A 22,910-nucleotide genomic window follows, 5' to 3' on the forward strand; every position below is an offset into this window, starting at 1 on the left:
ATATATATATATATTTGGAAGATATTATGAAAATTAATCTTAAGGATTTACTGTGCGAATGTGTGGACAAGATTAAATTGGCTCTGATCACATACTGTCGGTGGGATCTCGTGAACACGGCAACCTACTTTCGGGTTGTACGAAAAAGGCTCTAAATTTTTAAAAAGCTAAACGACTATCAGATTCTCAAAAAAGTACTTTAAATCACGGGGATAATGAAGTAACTGTCTGTTTTAATATCACATTACAAAAATCGAGTGTGACTCTTAATGCATATTAATTAGGCTATCGTTTACAATTAAAAGTTGGAGAGATCAGTTTTTAATCAGAATTTATCAACGACTGGACATGTTATCTTGATTGCAGGTAACCAAACCCATAAACAGGATCTTTGGAGATTTAGCGCGCAAGATCCTGAATAAATGCGACAAAGTATGAACCAATTCTTCCTATCAAATACATGCCTGAGGTGACTTGGAACAGGATAAAGACGTCATCTTATGTTTTTCCTAGCTACAAATTAAATTAAAAATTGTACTAGGCTCTTTCAGGTGGGGAAGGGGACACACGCCTTTAAGTCAATTCATTATTGTCCTTTGAGTTCAGAGAGCTTTATCTTGCCTTGCTACACACCCTTCTACAAAGGGACCGCGGAATTATAAATACTGGAAATGAGAAACAAAAGAAGGTTCTGAATAATGTCATTTTGAACTCCCAACATTTTGATAGTATTTTGTGATTAGGCGGTTTGTAATTCAAGGTAATATTAATGTATTTTACATTTTGTATGTTTACTGCGATACGAGTGTTTTCTGATACTACGTCTTGTCGTTGTATAAGCTGAATGACAACACGTAATATCTTAACAACTGATGACTGTAATTACAAGACTGGTTTTGGAGCAAACGCAGAGAAAATTGGGTTCTATTTTTTATCCCTTGTCATCAGATTCAGACTATTTTATTTACTCTGATGAGGAAACCGTAATCCTTACACTATCTTTCCAGGTTGTCCGTGTCTCTTTACATCTTCCTTTGTGTTCCTATTCCGATGATATTCTTTAATGAAACGTTGATGTGTGGTTCCCAAACCAGTCTCTACAACATCAGATATGTGATCCTCATTCACCAGATATTGGAATCCAAGCTGTGATATAAATGCTGATAGACTTGAACCACATCACATGCCAGAACGTGGAAATACGCAATTGCAAAACGCCTGTATATATTTCTAAATATTCGAGGCCTCGTGCTATACACAAGTTATGAAACGTTCCTTTACTCTCATTGAAATGTGAATTTGTTGCTTCTGAATACATCCAACCTGTATTCAGAGCGATAACGCACTTAATCCTTTAAAGCCCGGTGGTAACTATTTGTCCCAACTGCTTTAACAATCAATAACACTTGTAGTTTGTTAGTCGAATTTGTAGATTTTTATGTGATTGTCAGTGTAAATAATTATTATGTACTTAAAATAGCGTCTACCATTTGATTTTTGTGTTTTCTTCGCGGTAAGGGCTAAATTCTTAAATATGATTTATGTGGGCTTCGTTCAAAGGTTAATCAGTTTAATTACTTTTTAACGTGTATTTCACATGGCTGTACTAAACTACGAAATTACTGCCGAGATTCATAAATTAGATTAGAATTATATTTTATAGACTAATAACAGTGAAGATTAGCAAATCAATTTCAGATTTGAAATTCTAAAGGAACTGAATATGGTCTTCTGTATCGTGATGTACAGTAATAAAAGTGGTTACTAAGGTTCCTCCGAAACTTTTGTAACCACTTGTAAGACTACACGATTTACAACCCAGAAGACAGCCATTTTAATGTCTAAGTTGTTTTCCTCGTCTGTGACTCAACGAGGATTTCTAGATAAACACCAGCGTTTCAGAGGAACCTAATACCTCCATCTTCATAGCCCGAGATATACTTTATTTGGTCCAATAAAGCCGAAAGGCAGAATTTCTGCCACATTGTCAAAATTAAGAAATGTTTTTTATTTCCTGTCCGAAACACGTTTTTAAGAAATGAAAACACACCTGAAGTTTCCTGGCTTCGCTAACACACTCACTAACCAACTTCAATCAATGATTTTATTTAATAGTCCATTATGATTACATGTCAATGTGTACTGTTTATGCAAACACTGGTCTACGTTTTGAGAACATGGCGATATATGAGTTCACAATTAATTATCTGGGGGACGGACAAAGGCCCGTTAGATACTCAGTTCCATAGAGACATAGCCTCACCCCCATCGTAACAATAAACAAATTAATTACCGATAAATTAATAACAAACAAATGATGATGATATAGTAAAGAGAAAACGATGTAGGTGGACGACAAATGGTGAATAAAAGACGGTGTAGGGAAGAAAGCAAAGTATGTACATATAACAAGCCGATAAGCAGATAAGATTTACAAAGTTCCACGAGCTCGGCCTCTTGTTCTATGACAAATGTTTCTTCGTCACGAACGTGAAGGAGTTCGTAGGGTGTTTCCAAATTTTAGTGTCGGTCAGGAAATTACGTATTTTTCACTATGATGTCTCACTTACTAGTTACAGTGGATCTTTCAAATTACTAAAGGTCACTGAATAGATTTAATTTATAAGTGGTAGGTAAGTGAAATGGCATATTTCAAAATTGAAACTTATATTAAAGTTTTAGGATCTAAGCAACGTTACAAAACATGAGAACCTGAAATCCCACACGCACCAGATAACTGTGTTCACCCCGTATTTTCCGCTGCAGCAGGGGTTAGAATACCTTCCTCAGCCTTTCAGCAACAAGGACGACGACTAACTTCTATTTCCCATGCATGAAGACGTTTATATGCTGCATGAATAATAAACGTTAGCTTTCGCCCGCTTTTCTCGATGGTTACAAACACGGAAATTATAGCCACTGTGGCTGGACACTGCGGGGGGTTAGTGCTGCATGAGAAATGGAAACTGACCTTTTTACCACAGGGTGTTTGCAACTCGATAAATAACAGTCTGTTGAGGAAATAATCATTATTATCCTTAACCATGACAGCGATTAATAATAATAATAATAATAATATATTTGGTTTAGAACTATATACAGAGATCTGTGGTCGCCTAACACCAGGTTTTCACGGCCACAGTCCTTACATACGTAGCACTATTAGCACTACTGCTTACTACAACTATTCACTAATGCTACTCTACATGACTATTCCTTAATCCCTAATACTATTTACATAACTCTTTCTTATTGTTCTCGTGCCTTCTACCCCAGTGGCAGTTCTAAATTCCTAATTTTGACCTTTTACATCTTACTTTGTACAGAAATTTCCCTACATCCCTGACCTCCGTGTCATTCGTAGTGCTTAAAATTTTCTTGAAGGCCAAGTCTTCACCAACGGTGAACCACTTGTTCCTCAGGAGCTGTTCCCTCCACCTCCCGGTTTCCGTACACTTTAATAGTATGTGAATCTCGCTTTCTGTCGCCCCACATAAAGGGCATATTTTTCCATCCATGCCCCCCTCATCCCTCTCAGCTTCCAAATACCCGCTCTGAACCATGCCCATCCCTCCCTCTCCACCCTCGTACAGCAACCAATGTAACCCTGTCTACCCCACCCTGATTTCATCTCCCCGTATTAAGCAATTCCCCTTAACGAGAAAGTTTAGAAGATTCCGTCATTGGACCGTAAGAGATCCAAAATACTTTAGTCCACATCATCATCTCACATACATTTTTAATATTATCTACAAGCCTACGTCTCCAAATTGGTCTGTTCTCCACAGGTTTTAATCTTAAATATTACATGGATAACGTGTTTTAGAAAAAAAAACTGTCCTCCTCAACCTCAAATATGATCATTCTAATAATAAATATTTATCGGAGTGTACAAGTTACGAAAATCCTTTAAGGTTTATTGTGATCTTACTGTTACAAATATAGTTCATATTCCAAACTTAATTGCATATAAATAAATAACTCCTAAATTTATTACATTTATTTACAGAATAATCAAAACAAACATAAAATACGTAAAACGGGAGGATCAGCGGAACACATGCTACAATAATGAACAAAACGGACGAATATATTGAAAGACATGCATTATAATATAAAGTAGTTTTAAAAGACAACACCTGAAGATGATGCTTTGCATCGAAACATGTAGTGAAGTGAATGAAGGCGCTCTATTGTAACATCATTATAGTGATGAATGGCGCAAATTTAAATTTTAAATTTTAAATTTTAACATTTAAATTTTAAATTTTAACATCTAAATAAAGTTTGTGTATTGACCTGAATTTTATTATATATTTTAATTACGAAAATCCATATTAAGCACTTTTAAATCTCCTCTAGGGTTGCATGTTAGCCAAAACAGTTTCATTAAGTTTAAATTCAATACCTTTAAACTGTTTGCTTTAAAATAAAATTATCTCACTAAAATGAGCCCGTATTAGACGAGTCGTATAAGACCTGTTAATTATCTTTACACGTTGATATTACCCTTCCGTTAGTTCATATAACTTTACGGGCATATTATAATAATTATTATTGCTCGTAATATAACACAAGGTTTCTGTTTAGTTCGTCTTCATAACCAGTGATTAAGGAGCAGTTAGTTAATGCGCACTCCTTAGCGTTCATAATTTGTCTTGTTTCCGCCATTACTCTGCTAGACGTGAGTGAAATACGACCACAGATGGTGCAGGCGTCTGTCGACTGGCATCTCGTACTATTTCTGACGCCATACTGATGACGCCTAGCGTCTTATTCATATAACTTCCTCGACACACAGTCAATTAATGCTATTCAAGTTTGCAAGAGGTACATTCGAAAGTATACTTAAATTCTGGTATTGCTCATATTTAACAAATGTCTGCCCTGTTTTAATTATCACCACTAAAATGGAGTATTAAACTCAGAATTATCATTATAATATTTTGTACGACAGACGTAGTTCAGACATTGTTAACTGCAGACCGTAACACACGAAACACGCGGAAGTAATTATATATATCAGTTCTGGAAAATGTTAAGTGATAGTATAATAACATTACTGAATAATATTGAATTTTCATTGTACATAGCAGGATTCTGTTCGCACAGATTGTTCAATGGAATGCACTGATTTTTGTTCATTAGCATAACTAAATCTTGAACATCAGACCAATTTTAATTGAGATGGTATTAGACACTTGAAGAATTACAGAGAGTAATAGGACTTGGTTTTGAAATAAAAAATAATTCAGCAATTTTGAATTTATATTAAGGAAGAATAATAAATGTAGAATGCTCTACAACCTCGTAGATTGATATTGTGCTTTATCAATTTGTTCTAATTGCCATATATTTATACGTAAAAAGTTAGTAAATTTCTAATTTTTGTGTTTGTTTTCCACACAACAAGAAGTTTCGTAAATCTTTGCCAGTACATTTGTAATTCAATTACGCTTTGTTCATCAATCACTAGTCTGAATCCAGCAGCTGTTTTAAAAAAAGTGTGCAATATTATGACCATCGCTATACCGAGTAACAATTCAGGAAAACTGTCACTAAAATTCTGTATTACGTGTGAGAATATTTTATGTAGGAAGGAATGAATGAGGTCAACTAACGCCATGGAAAAGCGAGCCTGTTCAGAAGACACTAATTGCCTATCAAAGTCTCTCAAGTGATACTTTCTCTTCACGGTTTCTGACTACGATGTTTTGTACATTTCTCACGACTAAATGCTTCGGGAAGAGCAGGTAATTATTTCGATATTATTCGAGCACGAACACACGCTCTGATCGTTAATACGCCATGTTCGCACCTGTACAGATTCTGCGCAACTGTCATGAGTATCGGCCTAGTAACTATAAACAACCTTGACTCGAGCGTCAAGGAAAACACTTGGAGAGTCAACTCACCCTCGGCCAGACAACCTCGAAGTTCCACCCGGAGACAGACTGTACGGCGATGCACGCTGTAGGGCAGCACTCTGACCTTGCTCACGTAAACAGGGGGCATCAGACGGTGACTCACCACGGTCGCTGTGTCGCTGTTGCCGCTCAGAATCTGCAAAGAGACGTCAAATGTCACTGACCTCACCACAATCAAATTACATCGTCAGCCGTTACAATCCGTCATCTTGGGGGATGATATTTGTTGACGGTTACAGAGAAAAGTTCCAAACGGGGCCCTGCCAGACTGTCCTTAATCGCTTTTATGATCACTGAACACAGCAATCCGTGACTAACCGCGAATTTTAGCACCGCGGTTTTCCTTTTGTACATAATCTTGGAAAGGTTCCACCTACATTTCCGACTATATATTATTTTTGTGGGAAGACTCCACCACTTGAGGATCGATCTGTATTCAATGCTACCAGAAATAACAAAGTATTTTCGCGAGTCTGGCAGGGTTCCTGACTTAGATAGCTGAAGTACTGTGATTTTTACGCACAAAAACTCCTATTTTTAGCCAAAATTAAGTAAGGTTAAACGGTAGATGTGCCGTTAGAATTAGGAAACGCGGTGAACGAGCGTAGCTGAAAGATATCCCGTGCTCTGCTGGCACAGGTGTTAAATATCCTCACTGTTTTCCACTTCCAAAACCATTCGTAAGAGTTAGTGCAATATCGGTACCACATACATTAGAACTAAGAATTGAAATACGGTCCACTTCTATTGTATTCTTTCAGAAAATTTCAAGAGCGTACTTGTCATCTTCAGTGACGCTAGTTCATGCGGAACAATTGATATCACCACACCCCTTGACATGTCCTACGTAAGCAATAGGAAACTGAAACAAAAGAAGTATCTAAAGCGGGGCACTATAAGGGTGGTCCAAAAGGGGTGGGATACCACATAAATTAATTACAATATTGAACCAACGCCATTCTTTTCAACCCTTTTGTGTATGTGTCTCAATTATCTCGTCCCTTTTAGTGGCTGCTTCAACTCCTGCAGTCTCCTGTTTCTTTCTGTCTTCTATGCTATCCTACTCGCCTCTGGGTCTTCAAACCTGCCGCGTCCAAAATTTATCTAATTTTACTTCTTATTTGATAGTGGGGTTAAGGAGGTGATATTTGTTATACGAGGAACGTCCACAAAGTAAGTTTCCCACTCGTCCCACAGCTAGCAAACCTTATATTGCGCGAAGCGACTGTGCGTACGTGATAGAGCAATGACGTAGCATGGCGCATGCACTAACGGTACTTCCCGCGTTCTCACAGTAGCATCGTTGCAGCTGTTGAAGATGGAAGTTCTTATTCCAGCTCCCGCCGACTGTGAACTGCGGTCAGTGATAACGCTAGGCCGCACACGGCTCGACGAACAGCAAGTCTCCTGCAGGAGTTCAGCTGGGAGGTGTTTAATCATTCACCCTACAGCCCGGACCTCGCTCCCAGTGATTTCCATCTTTTCCTACACCTCAAGAAATTCCTGTCCGGTCAGCGTCAGCGTTTTGAGAATGACAGAGAGGCGGAGATGGTTATCACACAGTGGTTCCAATCCCAGGCGGCAGACTTCTACGACACAGGTATTCAAAAGTTGGTCCCACGGTATGACAAACGTCTCAATTCCGGTGGCGAATATGTTGAAAAATAGCTGGACACTTGCTGTATCTGTTGCAATAAATATTTCCATGAAATTGTGTTTTGTTTCTGTAAACGGCCCCAGGGGAACTTACTTTGTGGACGAGCCTCGTAGTAAAATAGTGTATTATGTAACAGGGACACAGTTCACAATTTAAAAATGTGAAATTTAGACACCGGTTTCTGATCTTCCTAAAAGAAGTGTTCAGTTTCGACATCGCTTGTGATAACTCGCTGGATTTGCTGCAGACAATCAAAATGTCTTATCTACATAGTGACAGATGCTTCTAAACCCTTACATTAAGTGGCGACGTCTGAACTGTGACTGTGATGATGTACGAATCACTAAAATTATTCCTTTATAACTCCAAGAAAAACTCACTGAAATTTCTGCGTACTTTAGCTCTCTGACACAAACTGTCGCATACTCGTAAAGAATCTGTGAACAAACTGTATTTTGGATAAAGCAGATTTCCTCTGCCACGCACCGACAATTCTGTCCCGAGGTCTCAGCTTTTATTCCCCTCACTCTATGTTATATTTTTATTGTTCTCGAGAGGTTTCGTATTTAATGTGATGTATTGTTCTGTATATCAGGCACGCGCTAGGTCCTTTGCATTGCAGCCAACGTGGCTCCGACGGGCAAGTCTGTAAATTTAAACAACCCTAGTTTTCCTTACTAACACCTACTCCAAATTCTATCACTTCACTCCATATATTATTAGAATTAAGATATTTAATATGTACCATGTCCTTACACAGTTAAAATATATTCTATTTTTGAATCTCGGAATATAAAATTGGTCAGTGCGAAGTGTCTGTAAGTAAATATATAATACCATTATGAGGGTACTTCGATTATTTCATATTTTCGACGGAAAATAAATGAGAAATCTAGGGTCGTAGCTGATACTAAGATGGCGTCGTTAATAATGATGATGTTATCGTCGTATAGACACAAATCAAAACCGACTTTGATTTAATCACAGAATCATGTCTGTTCTCTTAGACTTAAAAAATTTGCTGAATAATAACAGTTTCAGTGATGGTTTGTCGATGCTACAATTTAATTATCTAAACCTGCAAATTTCGATAAGTATTTATCGATTCAGTATAAATTATAGTACGTTTTTATCGACGTCTGAAGTAAAAAAAATTCACATTTGGTATCGACGTGAGAATAAAACAGAATCATTTAGAGAATTTTTTCCAAACATCTCCGTAATTAAGAGATTTAATTTGGTAATTTTAATAATTCCGTAGTAATCTCACTTAAAATTTGATCAAAGGCGCAGCGTGTATTTTCTTAGGCGGATTTTCAGGCGTGGAATCCAGAACTTTCTGGAAATCAATTTGGACGGTCACATACAGCTGTACGAAACAAAATTAAAATTCTTAGCCACTTGGACTGTAATACACTCGTGCAGACTCATAAAATCCGTTGCCAATTATTCACTTTCCATTACGGGGCTGTAACGCACCGTAACAAACATCGATAAGGAACGAAACAGAATCCATACAGCACGAACATGTGGTACGACCCTAGCATATACGTAAGATCAATAATATAAAAAAAGCCCCATTTGCAATTTTAGACGTTTTAGTACAACCCATTCCTTACAGTTAAGGTCTCTTAGGAATAAGAAGCACAGGATAAGTACGTACGTATAAATACGGATTATGGTGACCCTTATTCGTTAGGACGACGAAAAAAAGAAAAGAAGGAAGAATGATACAACAGCAGACATTACGATGACGGCAACTTGCAGGAATGTTTTCTAGTCCCCTTCGTTCCATTTTAGTTACCCACCCTGCCCTTACAAACGAACGCTTGGCAGCATCTGGCCGAGTTCCTGGATTGAATTCTTTATACCAAGATTTCTATTACAGAAAAAGAAAAGAAAAGAAAGACAGGGCAGATTTCTGAAGCCGCGCACGAAGAACAGCTGAGACTGCATGCTGTGGATGAAATAAAACACAGCATATTTATGTTGAAGTGGAAAATCCCGCGGAAAATAGCTATATAAAATTGGAATGTATGTCAATAAATCTAAACACTCCTTACTAAATTTTTATAATTCAATTCCAGTAGTATTATACAAGAATCGTTTTTCAATTCTAAAGAGTAGTTTATACTTAAAATTAAAACTTCTTCGTCTGTTCTCTAAAACCACGACGTTTCGGAGGCTGGTTCTGTCTCCGTCTTCAGGTGAGAGGTACCTACTCTGTTGGGTCCCTTAGAACAGACGATGGGAAAAGTCCTGACAATGAATAATTTTAAACGAAAGTAATTCAATTGTAAACGGTTTTGACGACAGTAGTTTACACTTATAAGTATTCATTGTGAGGACGTTTTTCCATCGTCCGTTCTTTAAAACCACGACGTGACAGAGACTAGCTCTATCTAAGGGACCCAACAGAGTAGGTACCTCTAACCTGAGGACGGAAACAGAAATAGCTTCCGAAACGTCGTGGTTTTAAAGAACAGACGATGGAAAAAGTCCTGACAATGAATAATTTTAAACGAAAGTAATTCAATTGTAAACGGTTTTGACGACAGTAGTTTACACTTATAAGTATTCATTGTGAAGACGTTTTTCCATCGTCCGTTCTTTAAAACCACGACGTGACAGAGACTAGCTCTATCTAAGGGACCCAACAGAGTAGGTACCTCTAACCTGAGGACAGAAACAGAAATAGCTTCCGAAACGTCGTGGTTTTAAAGAACAGACGATGGAAAAAGTCCTGACAATGAATAATTTTAAACGAAAGTAATTCAATTGTAAACGGTTTTGACGACAGTAGTTTACACTTATAAGTATTCATTGTGAGGACGTTTTTCCATCGTCCGTTCTTTAAAACCACGACGTGACAGAGACTAGCTCTATCTAAGGGACCCAACAGAGTAGGTACCTCTAACCTGAAGACAGAAACAGAACTAGCTTCCGAAACGTCGTGGTTTTAAAGAACAGACGATGGAAAAAGTCCTGACAATGAATAATTTTAAACGAAAATAATTCAATTGTAAACGGTTTTGACGACAGTAGTTTACACTTATAAGTATTCATTGTGAGGACGTTTTTCCATCGTCCGTTCTTTAAAACCACGACGTGACAGAGACTAGTTCTATCTAAGGGACCCAACAGAGTAGGTACCTCTAACCTGAAGACGGAAACAGAACTAGCTTCCGAAACGTCGTGGTTTTAAAGAACAGACGATGGGAAAAGTCCTGACAATGAATAATTTTAAGAATCGTTTTATTAAATCATTTCATATAGCGGGAACACTGACGTAAGAAGTCTGATGTTGAAGGAAATGTACATCGATGATTTTTAGTAAACCGGAAAGGGATGCATTCATTTTGTACGTAAACACGGTTTCGATAACAAGGTTTTTTCTGATCGACTCAGGGAGGAGGGAATATGTCATACTCGTAACTATACCGAATTAAAGCTTGCGTACTTCAATATCGATTAATGGTGTCGATCTAATGGTTTGAAATCTGTCAAAAGATAAAGTACGCCTATTGGAATATAGCGATCACTTTAATACATGTGGCCAATATTCCCACTCAGATGAAGGGTAGATTATTCACTGCATTGGTCTCCTATTTTGATTCTATAAGCCGATTATAAATTAATTTAGCTGAAGGGCAGAGTTTTCAAGGTCTAATACAAAATCATAACGTTTTTAGTACATTCAAATATTATTTTGGTGAGAGGGATGATTTGGGAACAGATATGATCAAAATTTGTTAACCGTTGGCGCACTTGAATGTAGCAACAATAACGGGGAATTAAGTAAAAATACACGAAAGCTCAATATTGGCTCTTTTTATAAAGTTTTCACTCAAACGCTCAATAAACTCGGAACAGTAAAGAATTATATTCCAATTTCAGCATAGCCTGAACTTGTTGAACGCACAAGAATAGTAAAATTAATTCGAACACTTAGTTTCATTCAGCAAACTGTAAAAGTGTTATAAGAATGCTCACACTTCTATTTTCCTACACATTTATCCGTCAGCAGTATGCTTACTTCAAATCGCGGTATAAATCTGTAAGCCGAGATACACAAAACGTTTCAAAACCTCCTCGGTAGCCAATACGTTAACAATAGTCCTCTGGAACTAACATTCTGGTATTTAAAGGCCTCTGTTTCTTTGAAATCATCACACTTAATATTAAAAATAAAACCAACAATAATAATTTGTCAGTACAATGACAATCATTCACCTGAAGATGGAAGCAGAAGCAACGTTCGAAACATCGTGTAAATTGAATAGACCTCAGGAACGTCCAACACCAGCAGAACAACCATAGGCCACAAATGTGCCAGCAAACTGCTTCAGTGCTGTCAGTAATGTTTGATGTTGTAATAGAAATGAATATTATAATGATCCCATTTGGGTCTTTCAATCTAAACCACAGAGTTACCTCAATCAAAATGACAGCCTCTGTATCGATGGGTGTTCTGGAATCGGACATATTGATAAACCGAGTTCAAAGCAGAATGAAAGCCTCGGACACTAAAGTACTCACTGAATAATAAATCATGTGTACGTACTTTTGTAAAAACCAATATTTCACGTGTCGTCGGGACAATTCGTTCATTAAACAGCCATCTCATGACGACTGCCTACATCATCCCATGTGGGGGGTGGTACGGTTAGAAGCAAGATGGATTTGTTTGAAATGTCATGGCAGACGGGTCATTCCGTCGCATGTCTGCACACTGTAGAACTTTCCATCGACTGGAAACGGGTACTGTATTAAGGCCCAATCTCTGTCATATCTCTACTACGTAGTTGTCTCTTTTTATACGCCACTAAACTGAACATATGTGCGCATACATTATAAAAACTACCCCTCCCCCCTGTCATCTGCTGCACATCCGTCCACATCTCCTCTCGTCCAATGTTTCTGCGCAAAGTCTAAAAAACCACCACAGATTTCTGTCAAAAGCGGATCTTAATGTTCAACAAGCCGACATTTTAATTACACACTGCTGCACGAAACAATTTTTATTACAAATTCGAGAATATGTGGATATACGACACGTCCCATCACAGTTCTTGTATACAGACAAACATCTGATTAGTCACAGCATTGATTTGGGAAAACACAAACATTTGAAATTACGACAATCTTTGAAGATAACTGCCTTCTCAGATGTTGCGTCGTGTGGTCTTGCAGAAGTTTACCTACTTTATTGAGGTACTTCCTGCCTCCATCACCAATAAGAAAGGCGCCTTTGAAAAGTCAGTAAAATTTTACCAGACTACACGACGTAACATCCCAGAAGATGGCCACCTTCAGGCTCACCGTCATGTGAACATGAATCTTACTGGTTCTTTTTATATGCATGCGTTGTCCTCCTAAAAGCAGATACAGTTACGTTTTGTAGAACGTCATATTGGATCTGTTTAATTTACGAGTAATGTAGATTCTACATCTTGTGGAATATACCGGATAGATTTCAGACTGTACATACACTTAGACACTCATAAAGCAGCGTGATTTTCAAACGTGAAATGGGAAAATACGAGTAATTCCCACACAAAGTAACTTGAATGACAGGGCCTCCAGGGACGTGACTAATGTCTTACAAACCTCGCTTCCTAGAAGAGCGACACATTTATCCCTAAAGAAATGTATGTGAAAATGTACCATTTCTTTTAATGCTATTACCCTACTGAACTTCAGGACAGTTGATGGTTAAAATACAGTTTGACAATACGACATTAAAGCAATTTACGTAAAAGCAAAGCATTTTAAAGCATTTCAATGTATAATCACGAAAAACGGCACTAACTCGATGCACACATTTCGTTTGTATAGTTCTAGAATGATTGATACAAGAACACTGAAGGAAGAGAGACGCTTTGGAACAGCTGACACCCATTTCTGAAACACGAACTACCAATAAAACAAAAGCCAGAAACACGGCGACTCAATGGCCTGAGTCTTGTATGTCAAACCAACAGCCTCGAGTTTCGTTATTATTTATTTATACATGACGATAATACGTAACTAATATTTTTATCTACATCTAGAAATAACTGTCTTCTGAGATAATGCACCGTGTAGTCTGGTAGAAATTGATCGAAATTGATCCGATGATTGAGGCAGCAAGTAACTCTACGAAACTTCTGCATTCCTCACCAACAAACACTGTTCTGGACCAAAGCTTGAACAAATACGAAATCTTTCAGTTTAACTTTAAACTGAAAGATTTCGTGGTCGGAAGGAATAGTGAAACAGAACACAGGTGTCCCAGAAAGATGACATAATGGTTCCTTTCTACGCAGGTCACCTCAAATTACGAAAGCATGCTTTAGGGTCCAGTAAGTGCCTCTTGGACTACAAGAGTACGAACTTTGCACTAGACATCATTGCTGCAGAAGGGTGTAATTACTGGTACAACCACATAGCCTTCCCTTAATCTTCACCTTAAAGTAACAGTCTTCCCCGATATCAATGCAAATTGCCCAACTACAACCATTATCGCGACTACCACAAAGTTTTTGTAAGTTAAGGCCGGCTTCATGGAGCGCTGTGTGCGTGTGCAAGTGTTCAGCTGACCGAGCTGTACGGTGCAGCCACCGAAATTGCAAAATCTATAACGTTGTGCTGCAGTCTGTTTATGTTAGAATCCCCTGTTCCAGCGCCTCCGTACGTAGCGAACAAATACATCGCTGCCTTGCGGCGGGCGACTTGCCTCAGCCCCTGAGGAAGTCTTCCAGAGTCATATATCTCTATTAAGATACTTTATACACGTTTTAAGCTTCTACCGAAATTAGAGCGGTAGCTCAGTTAGTGTAGTATCTGAGTACAGACTGCACAAACTGAGTTCGAACCTCGGCAGAGGCCACACCGGCTCTGGGGCTCGCCCAGAAACTGGTCCAGCGTTTACCGGGGAGTTAAGCGCTGATCAATCAACCCCATCTAGTGTCCAGGCCAAAACAAGGAGGTGCCTTATCTACTTATCCCTCCAACACCGTCATGGCGTGCAGAGAGACTTTAATCTTAAGTACTGTAATTCGATATTTGTGGTTCAAACGGCGGTGAATAAGTCGATTGTGGTTTTCTGGCTTGTGAAGCCGTACAGTTGAGTAGGTGATTTTCAGTTTTTTTTCCTGAGAAACCTATTGTCTTCTTCAATCCACAAGAATCTACAAGACTGTATGGCGTTGCAATACAGACGATAACAATAAACTGATAAACTGCCTTTTAGTACTACGACTTGAAAATTCGTGATTGTTTTGGTTAGTTGAAGCAGATGTCTACTCTAGAATCTGACAGTTGCTTAGCTAGTCAAAAAAATTCCCATTTATAATAGAACCTAAAATTTTAGTACCGTGTTCACAAGATTTCACCACTTATATAAAATAAAGTTTAATACGATCTCCCTGCGCCTAGCTCTCCAAATTTTATCTCGCCTTCCCAGTTTCTGTATGTATTTCTCATCTCAGTCACAAGTGTAAAGCCGAAATCGTAATCTTTATTTTAACCACCCTATGATTCTCGTAAGTTAAAATAAATGTTAAACATTGATTTGTGAACATTTATATCAACATCATATGACTTCGTATGCATCCACATTGAGTTCAGGACAGTTAAAAAAAGGAATAAAATTAAATTGTCTCTCTCCATAAAGAAATACGCATATCCAACTTAACAGAACTTCACCATAACAGTGTGCGAAGGCACTCCATCTACTCGCAAGAAGCCAAACCACTTTAATAAACGGCGGACAAATCCATGACGTGTGGGGGGATTTCTTCGGGGTACATCCTTTCCAGCCCCACTTAGTCATTTCGCCGCTGCTCCAAACGCATCCATCACTTTCACATATAAACGCAGCGGGCTTCACCAGTTGGTATTACAGTGTCCTCAGATACGTCATTTTGTCAGGTCACACCTCCAGATTCTCGTGGAGAACACGTGTCAAAAGCACAGAACGTTTCCAGTGCAGGTCATCATATGTAATGCCGTTTCAGCCCTGAAGATGGAGACGGTATGTTTCTCCGAAACGTCGGCATCCTACGACGTGTCTACATGACGGCAAAACCCAGAATAACAACGCCGTGAACACATCAAATAGCAAACCAGTTATGGATAGACTGCTATCAGCCATTGACTATAAAAGTGAGATATTTTTAAAATTGTCGAAGAATGCCAACGGCGTTGTTACCTATATATATGAAAGAGTTACATCTCCTTTTATTATTAAAAAAATCCAAGTTTACTTACAGACGAAATACATTCTGAAATGCACCCCTAATCTTATTTTTAAATTAATAAGTAATATTCTTTGAAATCAGTATTAATATTTTACGTTCCTCACTGCTTAAAACGCACAACGAAATACACGAAAATGAAGATAATGAGAAGTCTCTAGATTATAAGATCTAAAATCAACATCATCTAAGAGTATTTTAAGTTACAGCGTTACAAAACCTTCTTCTTTATCTCCTGCTACTCGTAGTTTCGATTCCAAGACAAGCGTAAAACTAGAATTTAACAACGCAAGCCTGCGTGGGTAATAAACATGTTTGACTGCAGTTACTGAGATCTTACTTCGGAACGTCCCACTTCACGACTCACAGTTGAGTGAAATTTAAAGCTATCGGGTTTTCGTCAAATGTAATTTTGGAACTTTCAGAAGATTAGCCACTGCGTCTATCACACCCTTCACATTCTCGCTTTGTCTCCTCAGTGATCAAACCTTAAAATGCACAATACATAATCGACCTCTAAGTGGACGTGTATTCATACTAAATTTCCGTGTTATTTTTATGAAATTCCCTCTCTCAGAGCTTGACACTTTCCCCACCCACATTATACGAGGTGCGATCGGAAAGTTTCAAGACTGTGTCAATAGAGGGCGAACCGGATGTAGTACGAGCTTCTGCCGCTAGGGGGTGCGGCCTACATTCATAGTGAATCAGTGTGCCAGCGGGCATCATCGAATTAGCATTTGTTTCTTAGTTACGGGCGTTTTGGTAGTGCATTACACAGACCCTCCTGCGATTTCGGAATGGCGTGTGCATCAAATTTTGCCAAAGACTCGCCAAAACGGCTACGGAAACCTATGAAATGCTAAAGCAAGCATTTGGGGAGTCCGCAATGGGTCGTGCACAAACTTTTGTATGGCATTCAAGTTTTAAAAATGGCCGAACCTCTGTCGATGATGACGAGCGTTCTGGACGACCATCTTCGAGCACAACGCCCGAAAATGTTACGAAGATTCGGCAGGCCATTCACGAAGATCGACGTCGTACCATCAACGACTTGTGCGACATTGTTGGGATAGGCTATGGGACCTGTCAGCTGATTCTAAAGGAAGAACTCCACATGCGACGCATCGCAGCCAAGTTTGTGCCAAGGCTCCTGTCTGAGGACCAGAAGCAGAATCGACTTCTCGTTTGTCAGGAGCTCAAAGATCTTGCAAGAACCGACCCCAACTTCCTTTCTAAGCTCCGTGTGACTTCTTCCTCTTCCCAAAGATGAAAATTCAGCTAAAGGGAAGGAGATTTGAGACGATAGAAGAGATTCAGGCAGAATCGCGGATGGTGCTTGACAGGCTGACAAAGAAAGATTTCCAGGGATGCTTCCAGGCTTGGAAGCGGCGCTGGGATCGTGTGTTCACTCCCAGGGGAACTACTTCGAGGGTGATGGATGAATTTAATACCTGAGATAAGTGTACGGGTTTTTATAGGCGCAGTCTTTAAACTTTCCGATCGCACCTCGTACTCGATGCCTCGACAACCCTGCCAATAGGAAAATAATTAGGGAGAAATTTCGTGTCTTGTCTTAAGATATCATTCAAACGTTCGTCTGATGTGCAATTCACGAAAGTTGTCGAGAACTGATCCAGATACTTCAACACATAGGTCGACCTCTTCACAGCTTAAGCATACAATTTTTTTAGCCCCAGAGAGAAACTGAACACTGACCTCTTGAACGCAATGCCGGAAATCAAGTAGTGCCTGGCAGTGGGTGGGTATTGCGTCGAAGCACGTGTATATATCTGCTCCTCGCACGTACATAACTCTCAGGAAACTTAACGTAAGCAAATATCACCCACTCCACAACCAGCCCGAACGCTCAATCGTGAAGAAGGGACTTTACTTCCTCTAAGAGGTGAAATGCACAGCATAAAACCGCCCTCCTGCCCTCGAGACACTGCAGGGACTTCAGTCACATGCTCACCCTTACGAACGTAGACCCTCCTTGTCTTAATTAAAAGACAGTTTTCTCCTCTCCCCTGCGCTACCCTGAATCCGCGGTTCTTAGACCCAGTTCCACAGTCGTCTCACTGCTGTATGTGTTGAAAATGTAACCCAGGAGAAATTCAGAAAATTAATTAGAGCTCCTTCAACCATCCATTCACATAAAAAGTACTGGAAAGGGAAAACGGTTAGGTAGGGGTTTATCATTCTGTTGGGAAACAAATCATTTCGAAGACACACAAAAAGAGAAATTTCTCGTTATGAGTACCCGGTGCAAACATACACTCCTCGTTTCTTACGTTTGAAATATGAGAAATTTGAATTATTCATTGTTATAACCGATGTAAATCTGCAATCAGTGTGTGAAGTGAACATGCTTAATTAATGAACTTCTAACGATAACGATTATCAAAGTTGCTTCATACATTTTCCTTTACTTAACACGACGACGGGAATTTGCCCAACAGACAGCCCGTTTGTTGCATGGAACAGAGAAAGGGCCTCAGAAAAGCTGTTAATTTTTAAAATAAATTTTAAATTTGTACCTCGGTAATCATGCGAAGTTCTGTCCGTCTGTACGCATGGAACAAATAAAAACAGACTGAACGGATTTCTACTAAATTTGATAACGGTGAGTTCAACTAAAATTTGCCGAAATGTTCTAGTATTGGTTCAAATCGGACAACGGACACTTTACACGAAAATGAATGCGTTCCTCTACGTATAAATAAAAGACTGAGAAATTGCTAGCCGGGAATTCCCAAATAACAGCGCAGCAACGGAAGAGAATAGTCCATGCTTACGAAATCAAGCAGACGGACAGGGGCCGGACATCCCGCCCACTGACCTCAGAAAAATCTGACGTCACAGTAACCTTTCTCAAAGCAACAGAATTACTAATCTATGCAGGGATGAATGCTCCACCCCCTGGTAAACGGCTATTTTTACAATAGACATGTCGAACAAGAAGTGATAGAGGATGCTAGGCCACCGTGGCAAACCTTCAGAGGTTCAAAGTCAGACAATTTTCGATATAAAGCAAAGTTAATGAAGGATTTTAGGTTTTCACTGCGGTGAGTTTGAAGATGACCGTCTTCTGGGTGGTTGCGCCGTGTAGTCTGGTAGAAGTTTACGGACGTTTCAGAGATCCTCCATCATCAGGGCGATCGCTCCGATGATGAAGGCAACAACAACCCAGAAGACAGCCATCTTCAAAAGTTAATGACTTTCGTATCTCATTCGACGCCACAGATAATCTTGCCATAAACGCCCTGCAGACAGTACTTAAATATCTGGTATAATGGTGGAATGAAAGTCAAGATAAGAGAGAGAGAGACCTCGTTTTATCACAGTTCCAATTACAGAAATCCAAGTGGCCGATTTAAAACGGAGTTCTGGATGCCTCAGTTGAGGTATTTGCACCTGAAGGAGATACGAGTTGTCTCTGTTCAAGATAACATGGGATTAAATGAATATACCGAAAAAATTACGAAATGCATACAGAATCTTAGTCTGGAAACATGACTTGTGAGATCTAGCTGTAGATGGAAGAATAATATTAAAATGGATAATAAATACAGAAACAATGTAAAGATTCGGATTTTATTTATCTAGCTCAGGAAAGTGGCGGGCTGTTGTGAACACGGTAATGAACATTCAGGTTAAATAAGGTGCTGGGAATTTTTTGATCAACTGATTGACTATTAGTTTCTCAAGAAGGGTTAAGATCCATGGGAACAGATGAATAAATAAAACAAGTAACTGGACGAGAGATTTTCTTAAATTAGTTAATAGCACATTTTTATTTAAAATTATTGAAACACGAAGAAGTTGTAATTTCCCGAGTTATTTTACCTTCGGTAACGGACAATTTATTTTTTTTATAACGCGAGTCATTTTGTTCTGCTCTGTCAGACTACGATAAGCTTCGGAACTCGTTTCGTTTTACTCTTTTCAAATATTCACAACAGAAACTGTTTAGTTGTCTCCCTCATATTGCCGTGGGTTATTAATTATACGTTTTATATTTTATGATTGCACATTTGTTATTACGAAGTTGTGTACGTCAGAATATTAGAATATTAATAAATAACATGAAGAGAAATATTTTTACACAGTTTCGGTAGTTAGTACATCATGTTTCTTAATTCACTCAACGACTTTGTTTAAACATGAAAAATCCCTAGCAGTATTTGAGGTTTGACGTCGCTGAGTCTTCTAGGATATCGCGCCTTGTAGTCTGGTAGAAGTTTACTGACGATTCATCGATCATCGCCCTGGTGATGGAGGCAGCAAGGACCTCTGAAACGTCGGTAAACCCCTACCAGACTACACGACGCATCAGACCCAGAAGACAACCATTTAAATATTTCTATAATCTGACGATTCTACTAATTATAAACTGACAGAATAAAACCATTCATGTTTTATTAAGCGCTAATTTCGTTTATCTTGTAGAGATGTTTGCTGACATGGTATTTCCGGACAAGACATGTTTTCTTTCCTTCCTCCGGAAGCCTCCTTCGTTCTTACATCGCGTCTCCCTATTCCGTTCTTTCACATCCTTTTCACAAAACTTTTAAGTCCTCCTGAGTGAAGAATTCAACAATGCCTTTGAACTCGCAGTGCAGGGTCTCACCACTCTACTGAGAAAGGTACCACGGGAATTCCTTCACATTGCACGGACATTAAGCCCCACAAAGTGCGTCTCACTTTGTCACATTCTTGCTGTTACTCACGTCTGCCACGAACAAGGATGGATAAGAATTCGTCTGTATGCGTTCACTGTACGAAATACATGAAATGAATACATAATAGGAAGGTCGTATCTGACTGTCTGACTGTCGACGTCCCTTATTTACGAAAACTGTTAACAGATTTCGATTGTATTTTGTAAAGTTGCATCCACTGCAAAGTTAAACATGGCTGTCTTCTGGGTTATAGCGCCGTGTAGTCTGGTAGACGTTTACCGACGTTTCGGAAGTGCTTGTTTCTTTAATTATCAGGAATACCTCTGAAACGTTGGTAAACTTCTACCAGACAAGAGGCTACACCGCAGAAGACAGCCATCTTCGGACTCACCGCCTTGAGAACCTGAAATCCTACTTATGTTTATTCTTATCCATTCTTTCTAATCGACCTCTAGCTCTAACATATCTCACAAGTTTATCTCTAAAACTAGTCCCTTTAGGCTCCACATGACCTCAGCTTTCTTGAGCAGTTTCAGCGTAAAATCAACGGTTCGAACTCCTACTTCGTATTCGAGACATCAGGGTTCAAATACCAGTCCGCAGTCCGGTTATCCTGACTGAGGATGTACGTGGTTTTCTTTAGTTGCTCAAGGTAATTGCCGAGACAGTACCATAAATAATCAGACAAACATTGCTTCCTTCCAAATCCTTCCCAAACAATTATTTATCCTATTTGTTTAAATCTTGTCAGTCTAATCACAATAAAATTCCTATTAAATATTAAAATATTACTATAATTAACATTTAAATATTTAAAATATATTAAATGATGTTCTCTATCGAAATGTTCGATTTGCATTAGATCATCAATTTTTACACGACATGTTTCAGTTCTAAAAGAACCATCTTCAGGTGTATAAAATTATATAAACTTAAAAACTTAAATATAATATCTTAAATGCAACTTTTAGTCAGATGTTTATCAGATTTCAAATGATGTTTTCTTCCAGATTTTATTGTATTTTTAATATCGTATTCGAAGTTGTTCTGTATATGTACGTCGTGCTTAACATGATTTTGTGTGGGTGAATGTTTTGTTGTTGTTTTTGTATCATCCAGAAATGAAGTTGTGGAAGAGTTACGTCCATCTGGAAGTATTGCCGTGTTTATTGTGATTAGACTGACAAGATTTAAACAAATATATATTTATCACAATATGACGCAACTTTATCATCTCATTTATCCTATTTTTGAAAGCAATATAATATGAGTTACATACTGCGTTATATAAACAATAAATAAATATCATCGGTAGAATCGTGTTGTGGATTCACTTATCGATTCTTGGTTTGTACATAAATAGACGCTTTATAAGCTGTTAGAGCTATACCACTTTTAATGGAACGGTAGGATGTACATAAACGTATATAAAATATATACTTATATGGAACTAGTTTGTCATGGTGCCTGGTAATTACCTGGAGAGTCTGAAAAATAACACGGAAATCCTCAATCTGGATAACCAATCATCCGGTCAAGATACGAATTCGGTGTCGTGTTGTGAATGTGAGTGGTGTAACAGAAATTACCAGCCATCCTAACGGAATACATAATAAATAGACCACGGTATTGACAAAATGCTCATAGTTTATTTAACTGAAGCACCATTACTTGAATAATTAAATAAAACTCTACTATTCAGTGTGCAATAAAATATAACAGAAAAGGATGGTAAATGTGGAATCTGCGAAAAAGCCTAGTATAAACATCACGATACCACAAGCGTCAAAACACATCAGAACGCATTAAAGTTTATTTGCTTCGACAACCGTCTACTATTTTATCACCTTCCATATTTGCTGAATAAATTGCAGTCTCATTTAAATGCGAGCTGTCATTTAGAAATGCGACCAAATTGGGCTAAAACTCGTCACGGCTTCAATAAATCAATATGAAGAATTACATTTATAGTTGAAGATGAAGTCACCGCCGTCAGAACCTTAAATCCTACACTTCTATTTATTTTCAACTTTCAAATTTCAATATTGCACCCGTAAGAGGCTTAATACTGAAAGGGGGCGGAGCTGATGACGTACTCTGCCCAAAGTACGTCGTTGTTTCTATGGGCTTAAAATAAAATGGAATTAACGGCCAGAAGAAAGTATACAAATAAAATATATAAAAAAAACAGCATTTAATCTCCTTCGGAAAATTTGTATATCAAGTGACTTTGTTATAACTATTGCGATAAGAATTAATAAGAGGTTAGCATTCATGAGATGATAAAGTTGCGTCATATTGTGATAAATATTTATTTGTTTAAATCTTGTCAGTCTAATCACAATAAAATTCCTATTAAATATTAAAATATTACTATAATTAACATTTAAATATTTAAAAT

At 38.4% G+C, this 22,910-nt stretch overlaps 1 protein-coding gene across 3 annotated transcripts in view; it reads right to left on the reverse strand.

The window, feature by feature from the left end:
• LOC110830094 (discoidin domain-containing receptor 2) overlaps window positions 1-22,910 on the reverse strand; it is a 342,861-nt gene that overhangs the window by 63,782 nt on the left and 256,169 nt on the right. For all 3 annotated transcript variants that reach the window (XM_087351873.1, XM_022064567.2, XM_022064569.2), the window contains one exon: window positions 5,916-6,063. In XM_087351873.1, coding sequence (XP_087207999.1) covers window positions 5,916-6,063 — 148 coding nt within the window. The remainder of the gene's footprint in view (window positions 1-5,915; window positions 6,064-22,910) is intronic.

Source organism: Zootermopsis nevadensis, unplaced genomic scaffold, assembly GCF_977971745.1.
Source record: "Zootermopsis nevadensis isolate Lab colony 2312 unplaced genomic scaffold, Znev_1.0 Znev_ptg000020l, whole genome shotgun sequence".
Classification (NCBI taxonomy): Eukaryota; Metazoa; Arthropoda; class Insecta; order Blattodea; family Termopsidae; genus Zootermopsis; species Zootermopsis nevadensis.